General features: G+C 41.6%; 1 protein-coding gene across 4 annotated transcripts in view; it reads right to left on the bottom strand.

The window, feature by feature from the left end:
• scfd1 (sec1 family domain containing 1) overlaps window positions 1–20,394 on the bottom strand; it is a 247,864-nt gene that overhangs the window by 25,118 nt on the left and 202,352 nt on the right. For all 4 annotated transcript variants that reach the window (XM_041214893.1, XM_041214895.1, XM_041214894.1 and 1 more), the window contains 2 exons: window positions 9,964–10,016; window positions 7,749–7,782 (listed from right to left, as the gene is read on the bottom strand). In XM_041214893.1, coding sequence (XP_041070827.1) covers window positions 7,749–7,782; window positions 9,964–10,016 — 87 coding nt within the window. The remainder of the gene's footprint in view (window positions 1–7,748; window positions 7,783–9,963; window positions 10,017–20,394) is intronic.

Here is a 20,394-nt window from a genome sequence, read left to right as displayed (position 1 = left end):
GAAGACCCTATACCCTGGAATATTGAGCTACCAATTCTACCCCTCTCTCAACCATGTCTCTGTGACAGCAATGACATCATACTTCCATGTGTTAATTTGTGCCCTCAACTCATCTGCCTCATTCGTCAGACTCCTTGAATTAAAATAAATACCATCCAACCTTGCCAAATTCCCTTGTGCCTTAACTGGTGTATAATTTCTGTGCCTTCCAGACTCACTTGCTCTCTCTAATTTTGGCTGTGCATCTCCCCCTGCTGAACCTCCTCTCAGGATCCCACCCCCCTGCCAAGTTAGTTTAAAACCTCCCCAACAGCACTAGCAAACCTCTCCGCATGGATGTTGGTCCTATTCCAGTTCAGGTGCATCCAGTCTGCCTTGTAAAGGTCCCACCAGCCCCAGAAATGGTCCCAATGTCCCATAAACCTAAAGCCCTCCTTCCTGCACCATCTCTCCAGCCATGCATTCACCTGGACTAACCTCCTGAAGTAATCCAGAGATGACTGCCTTTGAGGTCCTGTTTTTTAATCTGGTTCCTAGCTCCCTAAACTCTGCTTGCAGGGCCTCATGCGTATTTCTACCTATGTTGTTGGTACTAATAAATACCATGATCTCTGTCTGTTTGCCCTCCCTCTTTAGAATGTCCTGCAGTCATTCAGTGACATCCTTGACCCTAGTAGCAGGAAGGCAACATACCATCCTGGAGTCACTTCTACAGCCACAGAAATACCTGTCTGTTCCCCTTACTATCGAGTCTCCTACCACTACTGCTCTTCCCCTCTTTTTCCTCTCCCCTATGCAGTTGAGCCACTCACAGTGCCATGAGCGTGGCTGCACTCCTCAGAGAAACTGTCACTCCAACACAAAAAAACAGTTCTTGAGCGAGATGCACCCTGGGGATTTTCTGACTACCTGCCTGACACCTTTCATCTGACTGATGGTCCCCTATTCCCTTTCTGTCTGCACTTTCGTAAGCTGTGGGATGATCATGTCTAAAAACGTGCCATCCACGCAACACTCAGCCTCGCAGATGCACCTCGGTGCCTCCAGCTGCCGCTCAAGCTCCAAAACTCAGAGCTCAAGGAGCGTCTAGGGCTTCCCGCATGTTGCAGGTCGTACATAACATGGGACTGAGCTGCCCTGACATGCCTCTAGTTGAAAAAAAAACCCTTACTTTAAGTTAAACACAGTAAAAAAAACATTAAATTATTTATGTACTTTAAATAAAAACTAGAACTCTTACCTTTCCTTAACTTAATCTATTTTAAACTGGAGAAAAATACTTACCCACTGCTCACCAATCAGCTCGCACTTTTGTACGGTTAAATATTCAATGTTCAATTCAAATATTCAATGTTAAATATCCAATGTTTGCTCTAATTTTTTTCTGCCATGTGTGGAATGAATTTGGTTATGTGCACCAATATATGGATGTGTGCGAACAGTAGAAACAGAAATAAAACTATCTACAATATATATTTAATATATTTTTTTTAGGAAGTTACCATAGGTATGGAAGACGACGACAGAATACTATCTCCAGCTACTGACATGGTAACATGTTCACAAATGACCAGACCACTACCATACATGAGAGGAGCATTTGTTAGTTTTTAAATTGTAGCTTGCATTTTGTCATTTGACAGAAGAAAAGTTAATTTGCAAGATAGGGTTCCCTTCCTAACAACAGTGTGGGTGTACCTAAGCTACATGGACTACAAAGATTCAAGAAGGCAGCTCATCACAACCTTCTCAAGGGCAATTAGGGATGGTATAAATATTTCAATCTCTGTATTTAGGCTCTTCACGTCCTAAGGGATTTGCTGCATCTTCCACCGCGGCCTAGTCAGGGATGTCCACATCCCGTGAAAGAATTAATTAAAAAGAAACTTTTGTTTCTATTCGATAGACTCAAAATAGGAAGAGGGCTTGCGTTTTGAATTGATAGAAAATGTGGAAAAGACAACTTATGTTTTTTCAGCTTATTTACTAAGAACTGCTGTGAATAGTGAGGAAATTTCTTCACATCAACAAACATAATCAGGCAGATGTAAAGTGTCTCTGAATTTGAAAAGAGGTTGGCTTTTGTGAATTGGAAGGTTGAGGTCAGATAGTCACAGTGTCCCTGCACATTGAGTGAATATTGAAGGGAGAAATTACATCTCGGATCTGGAGAAGAGAGCATTGTGAAAAGAGAAAGAAATCCCAGGAGAGAGAATGATTGTTGAGGTAGTTTTTAGGGAGCTAGAGGTATTTATTCCATCTACGGTTTTGCTTGATTAAAAATTTATAAACATTGCAGTAATAAACTGGTTCATGACTTTTAAAGTAAATTGGCTCTCCCAATGCATACAAGACGAATTGGTAGTATTTGAAAGTATGCAGAGTTTAAAATGTTCCATGAAATAAGCTCACAAGAACCTTTGCATTATTATTTGGATATCTGGGCTAGGAATCCAAAACTTTCCACAAACTCCCTAGAAACATTCCCTTTTAATGTGCCAAACATCTTTGGGTTCAATCTTCCTTCAATGGTTCCTCTTTCGGCTTTTCCCACGTTATACGAGTTCACCACAATACTGGTTGGTTGTTTTACAGCTAGATGCCCTTCCTGCCACTAACTCTCCCCATTTATCCAGGCTGGGGACCGGAACCGATACATGCTGACTTGCCTGCACCGGTGGCTGGATTCTTTCATAGCCAACAAGTTCTGGAGTGAGATTGATCACAGGGCTTTCCAGCTTAGAGGCAGGAGAGCTACTCACTGAGCCACACCAGCTTCCCTGAATATCAATCTTCCTTTAATAATTCTACAAAATCATCTGAAGCAGAATGACTAGATCAGTATTAACTGGCCCAGAAATCCTCTTAATAACTTACTAATTCTTCATGTACTAACTTCTTCAATTAATTCTAGCCACTTACTGTCTCCAGCTCGCTGCCTCTCCTGCTCGCCATCCCCTTCCAGCTCATTGCCTCTCCTGCGCACTGCCACCCATCCTCTCCTGAACCCTTACTGTGAATGAGGGCTTGGGAGAGGGACAGTGAGAGGGAGGAAACGAGCAAGGGAGCAAAAGGGGCTGCGAGATCCGGGGTGAAGAGGGAAGCAGTGAGCCGGAGAGTCGGGGGGAAAGGGGAGGCAGCAAGTGGACAGGTTGAAAGGTGAGTGGGAAGGTTGGGGAATGGAAGCGGTGAGCAGGGGAGGGATGCGGCAAGCTTGAGGGTCGGAAAGGGGAGAAGGGGAAGTGGCAAGCGGGAGGGTCGGGTGAGGGAAACGGCGAGCGGGAGGGGTGGCAAGTGAAGCAGCGAGCAGGAGGGACAGTGAGTCAGCTAGGATTATTTGGAATTTAAAGTATAGATAGGGGAATACATTCTGTTGATTGAAAACAATGCAGGACCCGGTACAGATCAAGAAAAAAACATGAAGCTGCACAGAGGCAGAGAATTGAGGGCAACTGGCAGCACTAGTGCACATGGGAGAAATGGACCAGTTCAATCACAAAAACCAGGAGACTCTCATTGAAATGTTTTCCAGCTGGGAAGTAACAGGAGTGCATTTGCTTATTCTTTCATCTAATATAGATTTTAGTAAATCTACAGATTAGAATTCATAGCAGAGCATCGGTGGAGATGGTTAGTCCTCCGTGCATATTCTGGCACTGTCTAACATCAGTTAGCAGAAACGGCTAAGTGCTGTTTGCATTGCTGCATAGGGTAACAGGGCCTCGGTAAAAAAGGCAATGATAGAAACCAGAGATTGAGAATGGTCCCACTAACGGTCTAGAGTGGGAGCTGAAGACTTCAGGGGGTTGTCTGCTCGCTGTTTAGTTTCAGAGAATCAGCTGGTGTGCATTAGTCAGGCTGAATGATAGCTTCAGGCTGCAGGAATTGACGTGAATTTTGGCTGTTAATTCTACCTGATTAATCATGTCTGTTAATTTTCTGTAGTGGGCAAGTGAACCAGTTCTATGCTCATGGGTGAGTGTGGTAGTAAACCTCATTCAATGATCAGGGTGTACATGGCTGCAATAATTAATGCATGGCACATGATGGGCATTATCATGGCCATGCAAACTGCAGCTTAGAGGGAACAGTGGTGCTGGGATGAAGTGTTGAGAGCAGGCAATGGGATGAAGCAGAGGGCAGGCAATGGGATGAAATGGTGAGGGCAGGTACTGGGATGAAGCGATGAGGGCAGGGACTGGATGAAGCAGTGAGAACGGGAGCTGGGATAATGCAGAGGAATGTGGGAGCTGGGATAAAGTGATGGGAACAGGAGCTGAGATAAACAGGTGGGAACTGGAGCTGGGATAAAGCGGTGGGAGTGGGAGCTGGGATAAAGCGGTGGGAGTGGGAGCTAGGATAAAGCGGTGAGAGCAGGATCTGGGATAAAGAGGTGAGAGAGCAGGATCTGGGATAAAGCGGTGAGAGCAGGATCTGGGATAAAGCAGTGGGAGTGGGAGTTAGGATAAAGCAGTGAGAGCAGGATCTGGGATAAAGCGGTGGGAGTAGGAGTTAGGATAAAGCGGTGAGAGCAGGATCTGGGATAAAGCAGAAACTGTGGGCATGGCATTGGAAGAGTTTAGAAATTATGTAACTGCATTTAAAATAAAGAGAGGAGAAATATTAAATCAACTAGTCAAACTCAGAGGAAAAACCCGTGGTCCGGACTGGCTGCGTTCGTGCATTCTAAAAGAACCTAGGGAAGAGATAGCAGAGGCTATCGATCGCAGTCAGCAGTCTGTCTCACGGCCATTCCCGGGCCTGCCTGCCGCAGGGAAAATTCTGCCCCATGTTATGATGGTTCAAATGAGATTCTGAACTCATTATATTGGAAATCACTACTGCTCCCTGAAATAGCACAATTGAAATTCAATGTATTGTACTACTGTAGTAGCCTAAAGTTTGTCTACTATTGTACAAGAATTACATTTTACTATCATCTAAAATTATTTTAAAAACTTCATTTGAGTCAGATGGGTGAAGACTCAAGGCTGTGTGGCCCACAACTGGCTTTACCTTCAGTTGCCAGGCTTGTCTTAAACAATAAACAAAAACAGAATTACCTGGAAAAACTCAGCAGGTCTGGCAGCATCGGCGGAGAAGTACTCAGAGAGATCGAAGAAGCCCTCAAGGATAGTGGAGGTCCAAGAGGTGCTGATGCAGGAATTGAAGCGGACGAGATTGGTATCGCAATGGGATGGACGGATATCACCCAAACGTCCAGGCCCAAACCCATCAACAGATACGCGGCTTGGAGGGAGGTGGAATACTAAACAATGTTAAGCTTTCCAGTGACTCAGTCCCCTCAACCATTTTTCATGGGTTGCCTTATCTCTAAAATCAGGATTATCAGAGTAGTTCACTATCCACTGCCAAACAGTACCAATGCAACAAGTGTGTCTCTCACTTATAGCTTATCCATCCACCTGTCATCTTCAGAGTTGCACAAAGATCCATTCTTGACCTAGTCCTCTTCGTCTATCTATCATTCCTTGGTACAGTCACAGAAACCATATGCATGGTTAGAACCATTTCCTTGTACTGCTTCTGTGCTGTCAGACTGTCCGTCTGACATTAAGCCATGATAAATTCCAACCAAATATCAGGAATAATAAAGATATTGTTTTCAGTCCCTGCAGGAATCTCTCAATGTCTTGACACTGGCCCTATTTTTGTCACAACTGAACCAGGCTGACAATATCACAGCACCCTGTTTGACTTAGAGCTGAGCATCAAATCTGATACTCCAGTAATCCTCAACACTGCTTACTTACACCTGGCAACATCGAGAGCGTCAGCTTCAATCTCATTGTTTGCCATAAAAACACCCTGTATCTGGAATCCATTTCTCCAAGCTTCTCTTGTTAGCCTTCCAACTGCCATTAACTACAATTCTGGAAGACCCCTTCTAGTTCCCTCCACCTTCAAAAGTATCTATAACTCTTCCATTAACCTCTAATAATCTGACTTTGGCTGATCCAAAGAGTGAATGAATTTTAAATTTAGCGTTGGATATTGAAAACTGAGCTCCTAATATCTCACATGGCTCACACATTCTCTCACTGCCCTAATATTACCTAGAATCTTGGTCGAGGATATGTTTTTCTTATTGTGCTTTGAAATGCAATAGATTTCTTCATGTGCAGATTTGCGTTATCTACAACCCATCATTTTCATAAGAGTACAAACTATCTTGGGAATTAATTAGATACTTCAAGCACGTATAGGTTATGGAAAATAACAACTATAAATTTGGCTATGGGTGGATAAATACTGGAATTCAAAACTGGGGCCTTAAAACAAAAAGAAAATTGTTTAAGCACTGAATCTTGCAACATTCATCAAGATTGTTGATATATGTACAGAAAGTAATCGAAGCCTCAGTCATTGTGGCAATAGCTATTGTGTAACTGCAATCGTGAAATTAAGTTTTAAGCTTTGATCCATATGATAAATGATAAAACCTAATTTTCTCCCATAGGTAATAAACGGAATGGGAAAGTGAATTAGCTGAGCAGTACAATTATCTTCTCTAATCTGCTTTTTTGCACCTTACTCACAATGCAATCTGCAAAGAACAGAAAACTTGCTTCAGGAAAACACAAGAAGAAAATTGGTAGCATTGGGAAAAGTGCAGTGGATGGATTTAAAAACTTCCACCAAATTTGGTGGATGTAGGCCTTGAATTTCTTGGAAATTTTTGGTCTAACTGCAGCATAAGAATTGCCATTCTTGCCATTGTGCCAGTCCCCCACCCAACCTCTCTGCTGCCAAGGTACAACAGCTTTGCACTGAAACAATACAACTTGCAAATTTCCTCGATCATTTGCACCACTTTAGGGCTACACCTGCTAAAATTCACTGTTGTTTATCCACAGAGCTTCAAACCCTACACAAAAGGCCAATCAGTTTGCTAGATTTTCATGGTGTTTCCTGGATTGATGCAGGGTACACTGATATAGATTTATACCTAAAAATTTAGGAGAATCTTACCTAAAAATTCTTATCGAGGCTTACATTAAACCACAGTGCTTTTAGTCTCACTGCACACAGAATTTTTCAGATACTCTCCACCCTGTGCATTCAGAAGGACTAAACAACTGGCAGGACCTTCCCAATGTTGTACTTAATATTGCGGGAGGAAAAGAAACGTCAGAGCTTGAGGCTAATGAGCTCCACAGCAAGATTCAGCATAAGGTTCTGTCAGAAATACTGGTGCAGAAACGGTGTAAATTTCAGCGTAATTTCTGCTCAACTATGATCCAGGAAATTTGGGGGCCATAGCTAGATGAGCGGTGACTTCAAAAATAAAATTAAGCGCAACTATTTAATTATAAATCTTCTACAGTTTTGTAAAATTTGCAGACTGAAGGTACTACGCACTGATGCAATTTCCATCAACTGTTAAGCATCAGAATAAAACGCTAATAAACTTTGAAACAAACAGTTAGAATGAAATGTTGGTACATAAATTGACAGCAGGAGAAATTGGCAGCAAATTCCAACTATATTTCCTTGCAGCTACAAAACAAGCGGTCACTTCTCTTCATGAAATTCCTCATTTGAGATGACGTTTTATTTGCAGATTCAAAATTTAATATTTTCAATGTGGTTGCGGTTGCTTAAAAGTTGCAGTTATCCTGTCAGTTCTCCAAAGTCCCTAGTGCCTATGTCAGAACTCATTAAGGCAGTTTTCAAAGTCAGTCCAGTACCTCCAAACTACATGAGAAACTGAGAAACCTACTTACTTCTTGGAATGGATGTTTGTTTCTTGGAACAGAGCTGCAAACAAAGTTATTGACAGAATGTTAGTGGCAGTACAAACTAGTCATTGCCTGGACTGAAAATATATTTTACAGGAAAAATATTGTAAAATTGAAATTTCCTTTATATTTTCACCAGCGTTCAGTTATTCCCATAAAAATGTAGAACTTTGGGCTATGTAACCAGCATGAATGTGGATTTGTGCTCAAACATAAAAGAAGAGTTAAGAAGCAGCACGCTCATTAGGACTGGGAAGAAAGTTTTTACTATTTTGTTATTAATACATGGAAAAAATTAAACCCTATTAATTAATACCTTTAAAAAAGTTATTTAAGATTTCATGCACATTTTCACAATTTCATGTCCTTTGATTAATATCTTGCATTTGATGGATATTGATTTTTGGTTGCCTAATGATCAGAGGTGCCCAACAATGGATCATATTTCTGGATTTTGAAAAGTTTAGACAATCCTTATATTACCTAAAAATAATTTAACATTCATTGTGTTTATAAAGTTAGTTTGGTAAATGATACTACAGTACATAGAAAGCCAAAGTGTTGTACTCAAAATTCATTTATTCACATGTATATTGTGTAACAATTGCTTATAATCCCATTCAGACTTGGGGTGACAAATGATGATTAGACATTTAATATTGAAACTGATTGACCACTTGTCAACTAAGCAATTGTACAACAACTTTAATGTTTTTTATCTATAAAAGTGTAAATAATATATTAGCAGGATCATAATGCTATCACTAACTCTGGCCTTTCGCATGCATCAAATGTAGAACCATAGAAAAGTTACGGTGCACACAACACTACAGGTGCAGGTCCAGGTACCTTTTAAATGAGCTGACCGTTTCAGCCTCAACCACCAATTTAGGCAGTGAATTCCAAGCACCCACAACCCTCTGGGTGTAAAAGCTTTTCCTCATGTCCCCTCTAATCCTTCTAACAATCACAATGTTACTGAGAACTGCTCAAAAAAGTTGTACTTTATTAAATACCACTCCTCACAATTATATCACAATTTAAACTCAAGCTCATACATCAAAATCAAAAAGATATGTATGCCATGCAAAACTTAATTTTTTAAAATATAAAGTATGCCAACTAATTTATCTCATGGCATACTGCTGCAAATTTGAGGTTACTTTTTCGTGAGATGTGTTCAAGAATTATGTTAAACCAGTTTTGTTTTTTTTAAAATGTAATTTACAGCAATAGGTAAACCTAGAACTTTGAGGACCTCAGGCTGCTATCCCTATCTTTATGAAACTGCATATTTTTCCAAAGGATATTTTGCCAATTCATCATTGTTACCAGACAATCAGTAAAGTTTTGCTTCCCCTAATCTGAAGTTTTGCTCCTCTGTTCTGAAGGTGGTAATTCATGCTAGGGTATGATCCTACAGGTGTTGGTAGATCTTTGGCACCTTTTTGAAATGGTCATTCTTCAAATGGAAGTTAAGATATCCCATCCCCTTGACAAAGGCACAAATTTTTGATTAACTTCATGAGATAGTGGCAAGGAATAGGAGCCATGACTGATTTCCCTATTGTTACCATACAAATCCAAGAACATTGATGCGAATGGTAGTTCCCTCACAGTAGTCTCATTCAAAATCAGCCAGACCAGGGAATAAGCTTGTAACTTGTGTCAATGGTATGGCTCAATGCTACTTGTTATGGTTCATTTATCCATTGATTCATGGGAAATCCAGTACAGAAGGGGGTTTTAATGTACACTAAGAAACAAGCTAAGCTTTAATAATAGAAAGATGAAGATTTGCTGCAGTAGCCTGGTGACACCATGTCAGCGGGTGGAATGAACAGTGGATGGCACCAAAATTCTAAAATGGTTTATTGTTAATCTCTGTCACAAAAAGTGTGTTTAAGAAGTCAAGGAAAAATGCCAAAGGGTATTCAAATTTATAATTCTTGTAACAGGCTTTTAAAATTAGTGCTCTTAACTGGAATGCTCCTTTGAAATTATACTCTGCTACATGGAAAAAATAAATATTGCAAAGATATATTTCATTGCAAATTAACTGCAACTTCTTTTACACAACCAGTTTTACATTTTTTTTCTGTTAACTTACAACATCCATCCCATTCTATAAAATTTTGAATATTTGCTCTTTAGATATCACATACATTTGCTGTTATGTAATAAATCATATTGAACTTACCTCTCACTGCCACGAAGCATTTTTGGATCAAAATATCTGTAGTCATCAGTTTCCTATAGAAATAACATTTTGGATTTTAGTCCGGAGATAGAATTACTGAATGAAATGAATTTGGTGGGTGGTGGGGGAAAGGGAGAGGGTTGGGGGGCATTGGCAGGGAAACAATTTTGCAAAATTGCTGCATCATGTTGTAGTGTAATTAAGAATCATTAATAATTTTCACCTGAGTCCCTGCCAGAATCAGACTGGCAATTTGAATAACTGCTTGTTCATCAGCTCTGACCTACATTGTTTCAAAGTCACGGAAGTGCAGGTGCAGTTAACTGTTAAGATTTAAATTTTTGAGCTTCAGCTTCAACTTTGCACAAACCTAAACTTTTCCAATCGTTAAAGAGCAGTTTTTCTTAAATTTAAAAATGCTTTGATTCATGACATCAACATGTAAAATGAGAATTGATCATGTCACTAGCCTTGAAACAAACTGTGCAGTAAGTTGGTGTTCGGATATTTAATTCATTCCACAGATGATAGGACCAGCAACCCATCACTAAAATATTCATTACACATCTCAAAAAGACTTCCTTAGTTATATTAGGTGCCAGGAATTGAAGTATTCATCCAAAGCCTGTTGCAATCAGTTGGCTAAATTAAAAGATGCTTCACCTAACTGATCGCTAGAGATATAGTAATTAAAATGAAATGTACCAAAATAATCATCATAATCAGTGGCATAAGTTTAAACAAAAGTTAAGCTTATTTTGCTCCCTATTTGAATTCTCCAGAACAGAGCATGATTACAACTTGCCCAGAACTCTGTTAATGCAGATGCAAGGTAGTAGCCTGGGAAGACTTTCCAATTGTTCCCATCCTCCAGTAAGCTGCTTTTTCTGGGTGTACAGCCAAGGTTTGCAACTCATCATGTGGCAGACTGCAGAAGTAATTCCATTCTAACTCCCTTATTCAATGTGTTGACAGGCTAGTAAATGACACAACAAGCAAAGTGATTGAATATGATTTATTGGGTGGAATTTTCCGAGCCTGCTGGCAGTGGGCGCAACAGGTGACGTGTGTAGAAAATAAGGTGCAATCTGTTTCATAACAGTGTGAAGGCAGGTTGTGATTGTGCACTCAGCACGCCGACGGCTGGCCGCGTTTCCTGCCATCGGTCGGCAGGGAGCTAACTGTAATACATCAGCATATAATTCAAAGGCCTTCCCGCCAGGCTCTTGGAACTGCGCTGTATTGTCCATCCATGTCTGTGGGAAAGCATGCCGACATGTTTCACAACAGCACGCAGGCGATGTGCACTTGGCAGCCTTCACTTTAGGGGGAACTGAGGTGAGTGAGCAGCAGTGTTCTCCACAGCTCACCTGTTGTTTACAGGCCTTGGGGCACTGGGGGCAACTGATGCCTGGCCCCGGACGTGACTGCTGGGGTTGGGGATGTGGGGGGGGGAGGCCGGCGGGGGGAGGTCAAGGGCTGCCCTGGCGCTGCATCCCGTGCACAGGCAATCCAGATGGAGGTCAGGGTAAGCAAGAGAAGCATTAGAGACACCTGTATAAACTGACCATGCCTCTGCAACTGAGACACATCAGGCACAGCCACAGTGATATGACTGGGGTCAGGCTCCTAGCCTGCCCGCCCTTGCAAGCAACGTGGAGGCACCAAAGGGCCACCAAGCACAGCATACCTTACCACCCACTCCCACCCCTCCGACACAGACTTCATGCCCGCCACCACTTTATTGAACAGTTGGACTGCACACGTTGTACAATCTCCTCGCCAATGCTGGAGGTGCTCACTGCCCCTTGCAATCTCAGCATCCCAGTTTGGACCAGTGTCCCCTGTGTCACAGGCTGACAGGGCAGCCATGGAGCGCACTCATCTCTGGCCATCCGAGGGGTGACTAGCACTCTCCGGGAAGCATTAAGGGGCGGGCACACAGGGCCAGGAAAGGTGCTAAGTACAGCCATGATAACCACGCCTCTCTCTCTTTCATGCAGGAAGACCACATCAGGATCATGGATCCTGGTGACCTAGCTGTATGCCTGATGGCCTATAGTGACCGTAGAAGATGGAGGAGAGGGTGACTGAGGCTCCTGGCTGCTCAAAGGCAGGAGCAGCAATCTCATGAAGAAGGGGCAGCAGGGGCTCCCGCATATGCTACCCAGGAGTGACAACGAGCCTTGGTTGATCGGGCGTTTAGCGACACCAAGGGTCTATGGACGTCGCCTACCATTCCTGCAGAAGACTGAGAACCAGTGTCGGCGACGACTGCGCATGTCTAGGGACCTGGTGGCTCACATCTGCCACTTACTGCGGGGCCTAGCGTTAAGGGGACATGGAGGGCATCCACTGACAGTGGCTGTGAAACTTACCACGGTGTTCAATTTCTCTGCCAGTGGCTCCTTTCAAGGCTCCACAGGTGACCTCTGTGGGATTTCACAATCTGCCACCCACAAATACAACCATGAGGTCATGGATGCCATTTTCTCCATGAGGCAGCCAGGGTGCAAGGGCCATTGGATTCACCCTGATCTCGGGATTCCCACAGGTGCAGGATGTGATTGACTGCACTCATGGGGGGCTCAGGTCTCTGTCGCTACACTTGGTGGACGTCATCAACTGCAACGGCTTCCACTCACCGTGCGTATGTGACCACCAGAGGCGGGCTCGGGACAAAATAGTGTGAAAACCCACCATTTTTGTCGGTAGGTAGAACTCCATTTTACCTGCCCACTACCCCCTGCACTTAAATCTGGGAAAATTCTGCCCATTGGTAACTCTCTTTCTATTCACACTATTTTCACCATCAGTAGCAAAGCAGGACAAAGTAAAGATCATTGTTACGAATGTGCACTTCATAAGATGCTTATGTTTTGGGATTGTTTATTTAACTTAGGATAAAATGGAGGGATGAAGGGGCTCACGTGTCCTGATCTGAGTTCTATCCAACAAGCTCGGGCTGCTTGGTTATTAAAATTTAAGGGGAAGCCCAGGTTGTCTTACTGGGAAGAAGGTGTGAGATATTCAGGCCTGCAAGCAATGACCAAGTCAGCTGTGCTGATGGTGAACATACTGTTAGTTCCCCAGTCACAGGGAGGTGTTAAGAATGTCAGGTTTTGTAAATGGTTATACTTTAAACTGTCTGTTTAATTTCAAGATAGGAGGAAGCTGGGGGTCTTGAGGATGCGATTCACGTTACCATAGAGATGGGCTTTGAAGGGGAAGAGTACATAGCAAGCCATTGTAGGATTGCATTACAGAGGTTTTCTTAAGATGTCCCTGAACCTCACGGGCAGATGAGTCAGCAAGAATCTAAGAGAGAGAAAATGAGAAATAGAGGCTCTCTATCGGTATCTATCGTTAACCACACAGAATTTGGATAGGAGCTCATGCTCAGATTGAAGAGACCAAATTTATGAGGGTTTAAATGAGGGTGGAAGCCTTGCTTAGATTTGGCTAGAGGAAGGAATCTCCAGGGTAACCCTCAGCTTGAGAGTTACTTTGGGGAATATAAGTTATCCGGCTGGAAAAGGGAAAAGGAAGCAAGCCATTGGAAGTGAAGAATGACTTTAGACTGGTTCCTGGAGATTGAAGTGTCCACTTCAAGGGACAGATTAAAGAATAACCATGGAGGAGCATTTTCTGTCATTTTAAAGGCTAGATGGGGGATCTGGAACGTATCTTTACATTTAGGGTAAATGAAGGGATTGTCATGTGACCTGCTTTGAAATTTGCCTGACAATAAGCTTGGGTGGTTTGACTGTTAGGCATCAAAGGAAGGCTTAGATTGTTTTGCTGGGAAAAAGATGCAAGGTGTTTATACTTGGAGACAATGGCAATGTCTCTGAGTTCACAATGGATAGACTCTGAGTCCCCAAAGTCCCAGAAAGATATTGCAGACATCAGGTTGTAAACAGCTGTGCTGTAAACTGTCAATTTACTTCCAAGATGAAAGAGAATTGGGGTCAAGAATGCCAAACAACATTTCTAGCTGGATGCAAAGGTTAATGGGTTTATTGCTGGTGGTGGATTTAAGGATCTTGCTGAAAACTGAGGAAAGGGTCTGGAGATGGTCAATCAAAGTTACTACAAGGCGATTCGGGGATACAGGAACCCATTGGAAGCTTGGAACAACCATAGACACTTTGCTATAAGAACTCTTATTCCATGGAGAGCACGATGTGTGATTAAAGAGGGCAACATTACTCTCTGTAGTTTAAAGTTGCCTATAAAATAAAAATTGTGAATTAGTGCTTTTAGTCATTGGTTTTGGTGTTATGGACAGGAGGGGTTTAATTTAGAACAGTATGTTCCCCACCCCCTCGGTTTGGAGTGACTCAATCCTCTACTAATAACCCCAGAGCAAACTCAAGATAATGCAAAATAAGAGGGCTGGTTTATTTTACACATGCACAAAATGCAGAAAGGGGTTTCGCAATACCTGCCCCATTTTGGATTCATACAATAAAAAAGGAACAAGGGAAAGAAAGAGGTTCAGGGCAAAGACCACAATAAAAATAATTATGGTTTCACGTGAGTCCACAGTCCCAAATCAAAGTCCAATGAGGAATTCTCTCACAGAGTTTAGCTGGCTGAAAAGTAGTGATGTAAGATTCACTTTTGCAGTGGTGTTGATGTCCCAAGATAAAGTTGGTATGCAGGGATTGAATCAGTTCTGTAGGCAATAGTACAAAATCATCCCAGCAGAATCAGGTTAGATGGGGGTCAGTTGTCCAACCTGGCCAGTGCTTGCTGTGTGTGACCTGCCAGTCAGATGTTAAATAACAGACTGAAGATGTAATCTGAAAGCTGTATAATTAAAGCAATTCAAACAGCTCAAGTCTCGGTCATGTGACAGGGTGGTTTTGAGTCGAGCTATTCAGCTAACTTGGTTCCCCTGGTTAAAACCCACTGTAGAACCATTAACACAACATTGGCAATGAGGAGTCACAAATAGCTCTGCCTTTGTCCATAGCTGGGTGGTGCAAACTATCCTTTGTGTTGTCTTGGCTGGAATGTTCATATAAGCAATATTACATTCCATGGGTTTGATGTGTTAGCCTTTGTCCACTTTTAGACTGCTCAGAAACTTCCAGAGCTACCATCTTGTGGTTAGCGGCAGCTATTTTCAGTCCAGCCATATGTCCATTTTTAAAAGGAAAATAGTAATTTTATAAAGTAGCAGGGTGACGTAGATATATATTCCTTCATGTCTTATCATGACAATAGTAAAAGTTTTTAAAACGTGGAATCTTGGCATGTCATTCTTCTAGCTATCAACTGGAAGTTGAAATCTCTTTTTCAAAAGCTATAGGTCTCTATGAAGGTTGGAACAAAATTGCAGGCTCCTCTGGGATTTCGAATTCACAGATTGAGATGGGTATGCTGTGATTTGATCAAGTTTAAATGAACAAGATTTCACAGTGGTTTTTAATATAAAAAAGAGAAAGAGAAGGAAGAGAAATATGAAAACTTTAATTAGAATTTCAAAGCATTAATAAAAAAGGGGAAGCCTTGAACTGCAAAGAAGAAAGGTAAGCCAGGAAATTAAACTAATAAGGCAAAGCTTCAATTACCTGGACAAGGAAAATCAGGCAGATTTGATGGTGGGTCAGATTTAACTCTGGGTTTTGGCTTGGCCAGCAATATTTGCCTAGTGCTTAAATTCAAAGGAGCCGAAATGTATTTTGTCTCATTTGAGAAGATTGCTCTGAAGTTACAATGGCTACAAGAAACTTGGACAATCCTATTATAAAGTATTTTGATAGGAAAAGCATAGGAGGTTTATTGAACACTTTCGGAAAAACAGACTGCAGATTATGACAGTTCAGACTGCTTTGCTTAATGTGTATGAACTAATTTTTAGAAGCTTATAGGCAAAAATTTAGAAATACGAAGAAGAGACAGAATCAGACTTTTGTGCAATTTGCTAGAGAAAATGTGATGGCATTTTATCAATGGCAAAAGTCGATGAAGCGTGAACAGAATTTTGAAAACCTTAAATAGATGCTGTTAATGGAGGAATTTAAAAATTGTATTGTTTTAGGAATCAAGTCCCACCTAGAAGACTATAAAGTTTCTAATATAAGGGAGGCGGCTGTTTTAGCTGATAGCTACAACTTATCCCACAAAAACATAAGTGGTAGCAAATCTTAGCAAACCCACACAGAAGCTGGAAAGATAAATAAGTTGATAGTGAACGGAATGCCAGTTATAATGAGGGGAATAGTAGAAATGAAAAGACAGATATTTATCAGAGTAGTGAAAGAGACAGGGAGATAAAAATGATTCAAGGAAACCAACATATTACTTTTGGCAGAGAGACAGAGCATGTGAAAGCTAATTGCTGGAAGCTGAAAGCTAAGCTGATGGCGTTGGTAGCAGTGTCTACTGTTTCTCCAGAGAATGCTGTACCAGTGAGTGAAGTTTGTAACAAATTGATACCATCTAATGTATTTACAGTGGGTGTAAATCGGTGCATAAAAGATTATGGGAGTTTTATATCTGAGGTTGAAGTAACTATTCTAGTCTGATAAAGGAGCCAAAAAGATTGTTATCCTTCAGGATACGGGGTTGTCTCAAAGCTTGGTGTTACCAAAGAAGTGAATTTCTCTCTAGAGAGGGTATTAATGGAAATTGTTCCATTGTGTGGATTGAATTTAAACTGTGCTTTAGTTAATGAGTCTGTTATTGTTGGGGTGGTATCAGAATTACCTATTAATAGTGTCGATTTCATTCTAGGGAATGACCACGCTGAAGACAGAGTGTTGTCATCTGCAGGGATGGTAGGCAAGTGATGTTATACCAAAAAAATCAGGGACTATTTGTAATCCTGCTGCAGGAAGTTTCAACTAAAGATGTGTCCAAAGAATCAAAAACACAGACTTCGGAGAATAAAAAATCGTTGAAACCTCCTTCTGGCAACAAAGGGTTCAAGTCAAATGTAAACAAACTGAAATAAAAGCAAAATTCTGCGGATGCTGTCTTCAGTTCTGAAGAAGAGTCATATTGGACTCGGAACATTAACTCTGTTTTACTCTCCACAGATGTTGCCAGACCTGCTGAGTTTTGTTAGCACTTTGTTTAAATTGCAAACAAGCTAAATCTGTTTGCTTTGAACTTGCCTGCAGATCCTAAGCCAGAAGTGTCAAGACAGAATCAAGCAGCAGTGCTCAGGCTAATGGACAACGAAAGTAAAGTAGTTATATCAATTGTATGACTCTGAGTCATATGGTCTTGAAACATTAACTCTATCTCTCTCTCCACAGATGCCGCCAGACCTGCAGAGTTTTTCCAGCATTTTCTGTTTTTATTTCAGGTTTCCAGCATCCACAGTATTTTGCTTTTATATTTGTTTGTAGCTAACACTGATACAGCAGAACAACAGGGCCGGATTGAAGTTTTCGAGTAGAAAATGAATCTTAAAATGAAGAAGCTGTGGCTCTTGCTCGGAAAGAATTTGACAAAACTTGTACGAAGTGGGAGGACAAAAATCATAAAATGTAGAAAACTGTGATAAAAAAGAAAAGTGAAGGAGAACCAGGAGAATGATGCCTAGCTGAAATAGTTTTTGTGGAATGAGACATTAAAAAACCTTCAGCCATGAAAGAAAATGGAGATTAAACATTAAAACCTGGGCCAAGTGGTTCACAGGTTGATTCCAAAGGAATACAAAAGGGAATACTGAATACATTATGATAGAGAATTTCTTCTGATTCTGCAATTTACATCTGCTGGTATTCAAAAATCAGGTGTCAGCAATATTGTTCCTGACAAAGTTTCCCAGACTGAATCAATTGTGCCATATTTTAACAGAGGACATGGAAACAACGTGAAATGCTTTAAAAGTGGCCATAAAAAGTACTTTAAATCTTGGATTTAAATCTTTAGAAATTTTGGATAGTGTTTATGCAAACTCATCTCTATGGCGCTAACTTTTTATTCTTTGAGTTATGGGAGGAAGTATACTACAATTGAGAGGTTTATGAGATTCTGATGTTTGGGGGCCGTATCTTAAAATTTAGGGCAAATAAAGGGGATCATGTGGCTTGTTCTAAAGTCTACCTGACAGTAAGCTTGGGTGGTTTGATTGTTGTACATCAAAGAAAGGCTTACATTGTTTTATTGGGTCTTTACTCTTGAAGAAAATGGCAGCAGTCTCTGAGTTCACAATGAGTAGACTCAGAGGGCAGGATTTTGCCGTCGATGAGCAGGGGGTGGGGCCCGCTCGCCGATGCGTAAAATGACACCGGATGACATTGGGAGGAACCCCCGACGTCACCCTGCCCCATTTAAATATTCAGGAAGGCGGGCGGACAGCGAAATCAGCTGTCCGTCCACCGACCTGTCAATGACCAATTGAGGCCATTAACAGGATAATTAACCCAATTAAAGGCCCTGCCCATCCAACCTTAAGGCCAAGAGCCCCAGTGGGCAATAGAAAAAACATGAAACCTCATCCACTGGCGGGATGAGGTTTCATGTCCGTTTTAAAAATCCTTAATAAACTTTATGTCATATTTATTAACATGTCTCATCTCGTGTGACATTGTCACGAGGGAGACATGTTAATGATTATTTTATTTTTCTATTTTTGAGGTTCTTTAAACTGTCACCAATCTCCCTGAGACAGCACTTGGTCTCAGGGAGCAGCGCACTCTTTCTCGCGCATGCCCATCGAGGACTAAATTCTGCCCAGAGTCTCCTAAAATCCCAGAAAGATATCATAGGTATCGGGTGGTAAACAACTGTGCTGTAAATTGTCCATTTACTTCTAAGATGAAAAAGAGTTGGGGTCAAGAGTAGCTAATCAGCATTTCTTCCTGGATGCAAGGTTAATGGGTTTCTTGTTACCATAGAGATGAGGGCAGTGAAAGGATTTTTTGAGGTCAGGTTATGGGCTTCCCTACAAATCAATGAGCATTACTGACAGACAGCAATTCTGTGTTGCCAGCTAAGAGAATAGGCTGTTTTGATTTTGTGAGCTACCACAGCTGGATGCAGGAGTGATATAAGAACATAAGAAATAATAGAAGTAGGCCATTTGGCTTCTCGAACCTGCTCCACCATTCAATAAGAACATGGCTGATCTGATTGCGTTTCAAGTTCCACATTTTCATCTACCCCGATAACCTTTGATTCCCTTGCCTAACAAGAGTCTATCATCCTCTGCCTTAAAAATATTCAATGACTCCCCCGCCCTCCTTCCACTGCTTTCTGAGGCAGAGAGCTCCAGAGTCAAACAACCCTCTGGAGAGAAAAAATTCTGTCCTAAAAGGATGACCACTAATTTTAAAACAGTGCCCCCTAGTTCTGGACTCACCCACAAGAGGAAACACCCTTTCCTCATCTACTCCAGAGTTTATATACTTTAATCAAGTCACCCTTGACTTTTCTAAACTCCAGTGGAAAACAAGCTCAGCATGTCCAACTTACCCTCATAAGACAACCCCCTCAGTCCAGCTACCAATCGAGTAAACCTTTTTTGAACCGCCTCCAATGCATTTACATCATTCCTTACATAAGGAGTCCAAAACTGGACACAATATTCGAGGTGAAGGGGACAGTCTCCAGTTGAGGAGGTGCATCCTGCAGCTAGTTAAGGATTCTGATAGAACCATTCTGCCATGGCCAGGGAAAGAATCATCACTGGAACAGGCTTGACTGTTGGTTGTAGATTTAAGGAAGCCTCCATAAGTTTTTGAAGAAAGCGCCTCAAAGTCACTACTCCGTGAAATGGGGATATGGGATCCCATTGGGAGCTGGAAGCAACTGTTTGCTATAAGGACTGTAATTCCATAGAGAGTGCAATGTGTGATAAATATAAAAAGGGAAATGTTCCTCTCTGCAAGTTGCCTACAATAAGAAAATAGTATTTTGCTATACAAACAAGGAACAAGAGTATACCATTCGCCCCCTCGAGCCTGCTCTGCCATTTAATAAGATCATGGCTGGTCTGATAGTAACCTCAAATCAGCATCCTGCCTACCCCCGTTAACCTATCACCCCTTGTTTTTACCAAGAAACTATCCACCTCTGCCTTAAAATATTCTAACACTCTGTTCCTGAAAAGGCGATGAAAGCAGAGCTCCAAAGACTTAGGGCCCTCAGAGAAAAAATTTCACCTCATCTCTGCTTTAAATGGGTGACCCTTAGTTCTAGATTCTTCCACAAGAGGAAACATCCTCTCCATATCCACCCTGTCAAGACCCCCAGGATCTTATATGTTTCAGTCAAATTGCCTCTTACTCTTCTGAACTCCAGCGGAAACAAGCCTAGTCTGTCCTACCTTTCCTCATAAGACAACCCACCCATTCTAGAAAGTGGTCTGGTAAACTTTTTCTGAACTGCTTCCAATGCATTTACATCCTTCCATAAGTAAGGTGACCAATTGTACATAGTACTCCAGATGTGGTCTCACTAGAG

The sequence above is a fragment of the Carcharodon carcharias genome, chromosome 20, assembly GCF_017639515.1.
Source record: "Carcharodon carcharias isolate sCarCar2 chromosome 20, sCarCar2.pri, whole genome shotgun sequence".
In the NCBI taxonomy this organism is placed as follows: Eukaryota; Metazoa; Chordata; class Chondrichthyes; order Lamniformes; family Lamnidae; genus Carcharodon; species Carcharodon carcharias.
Note: the sequence above shows the minus strand (reverse complement) of the source record. Positions and strands in the feature narration are given on the sequence as shown.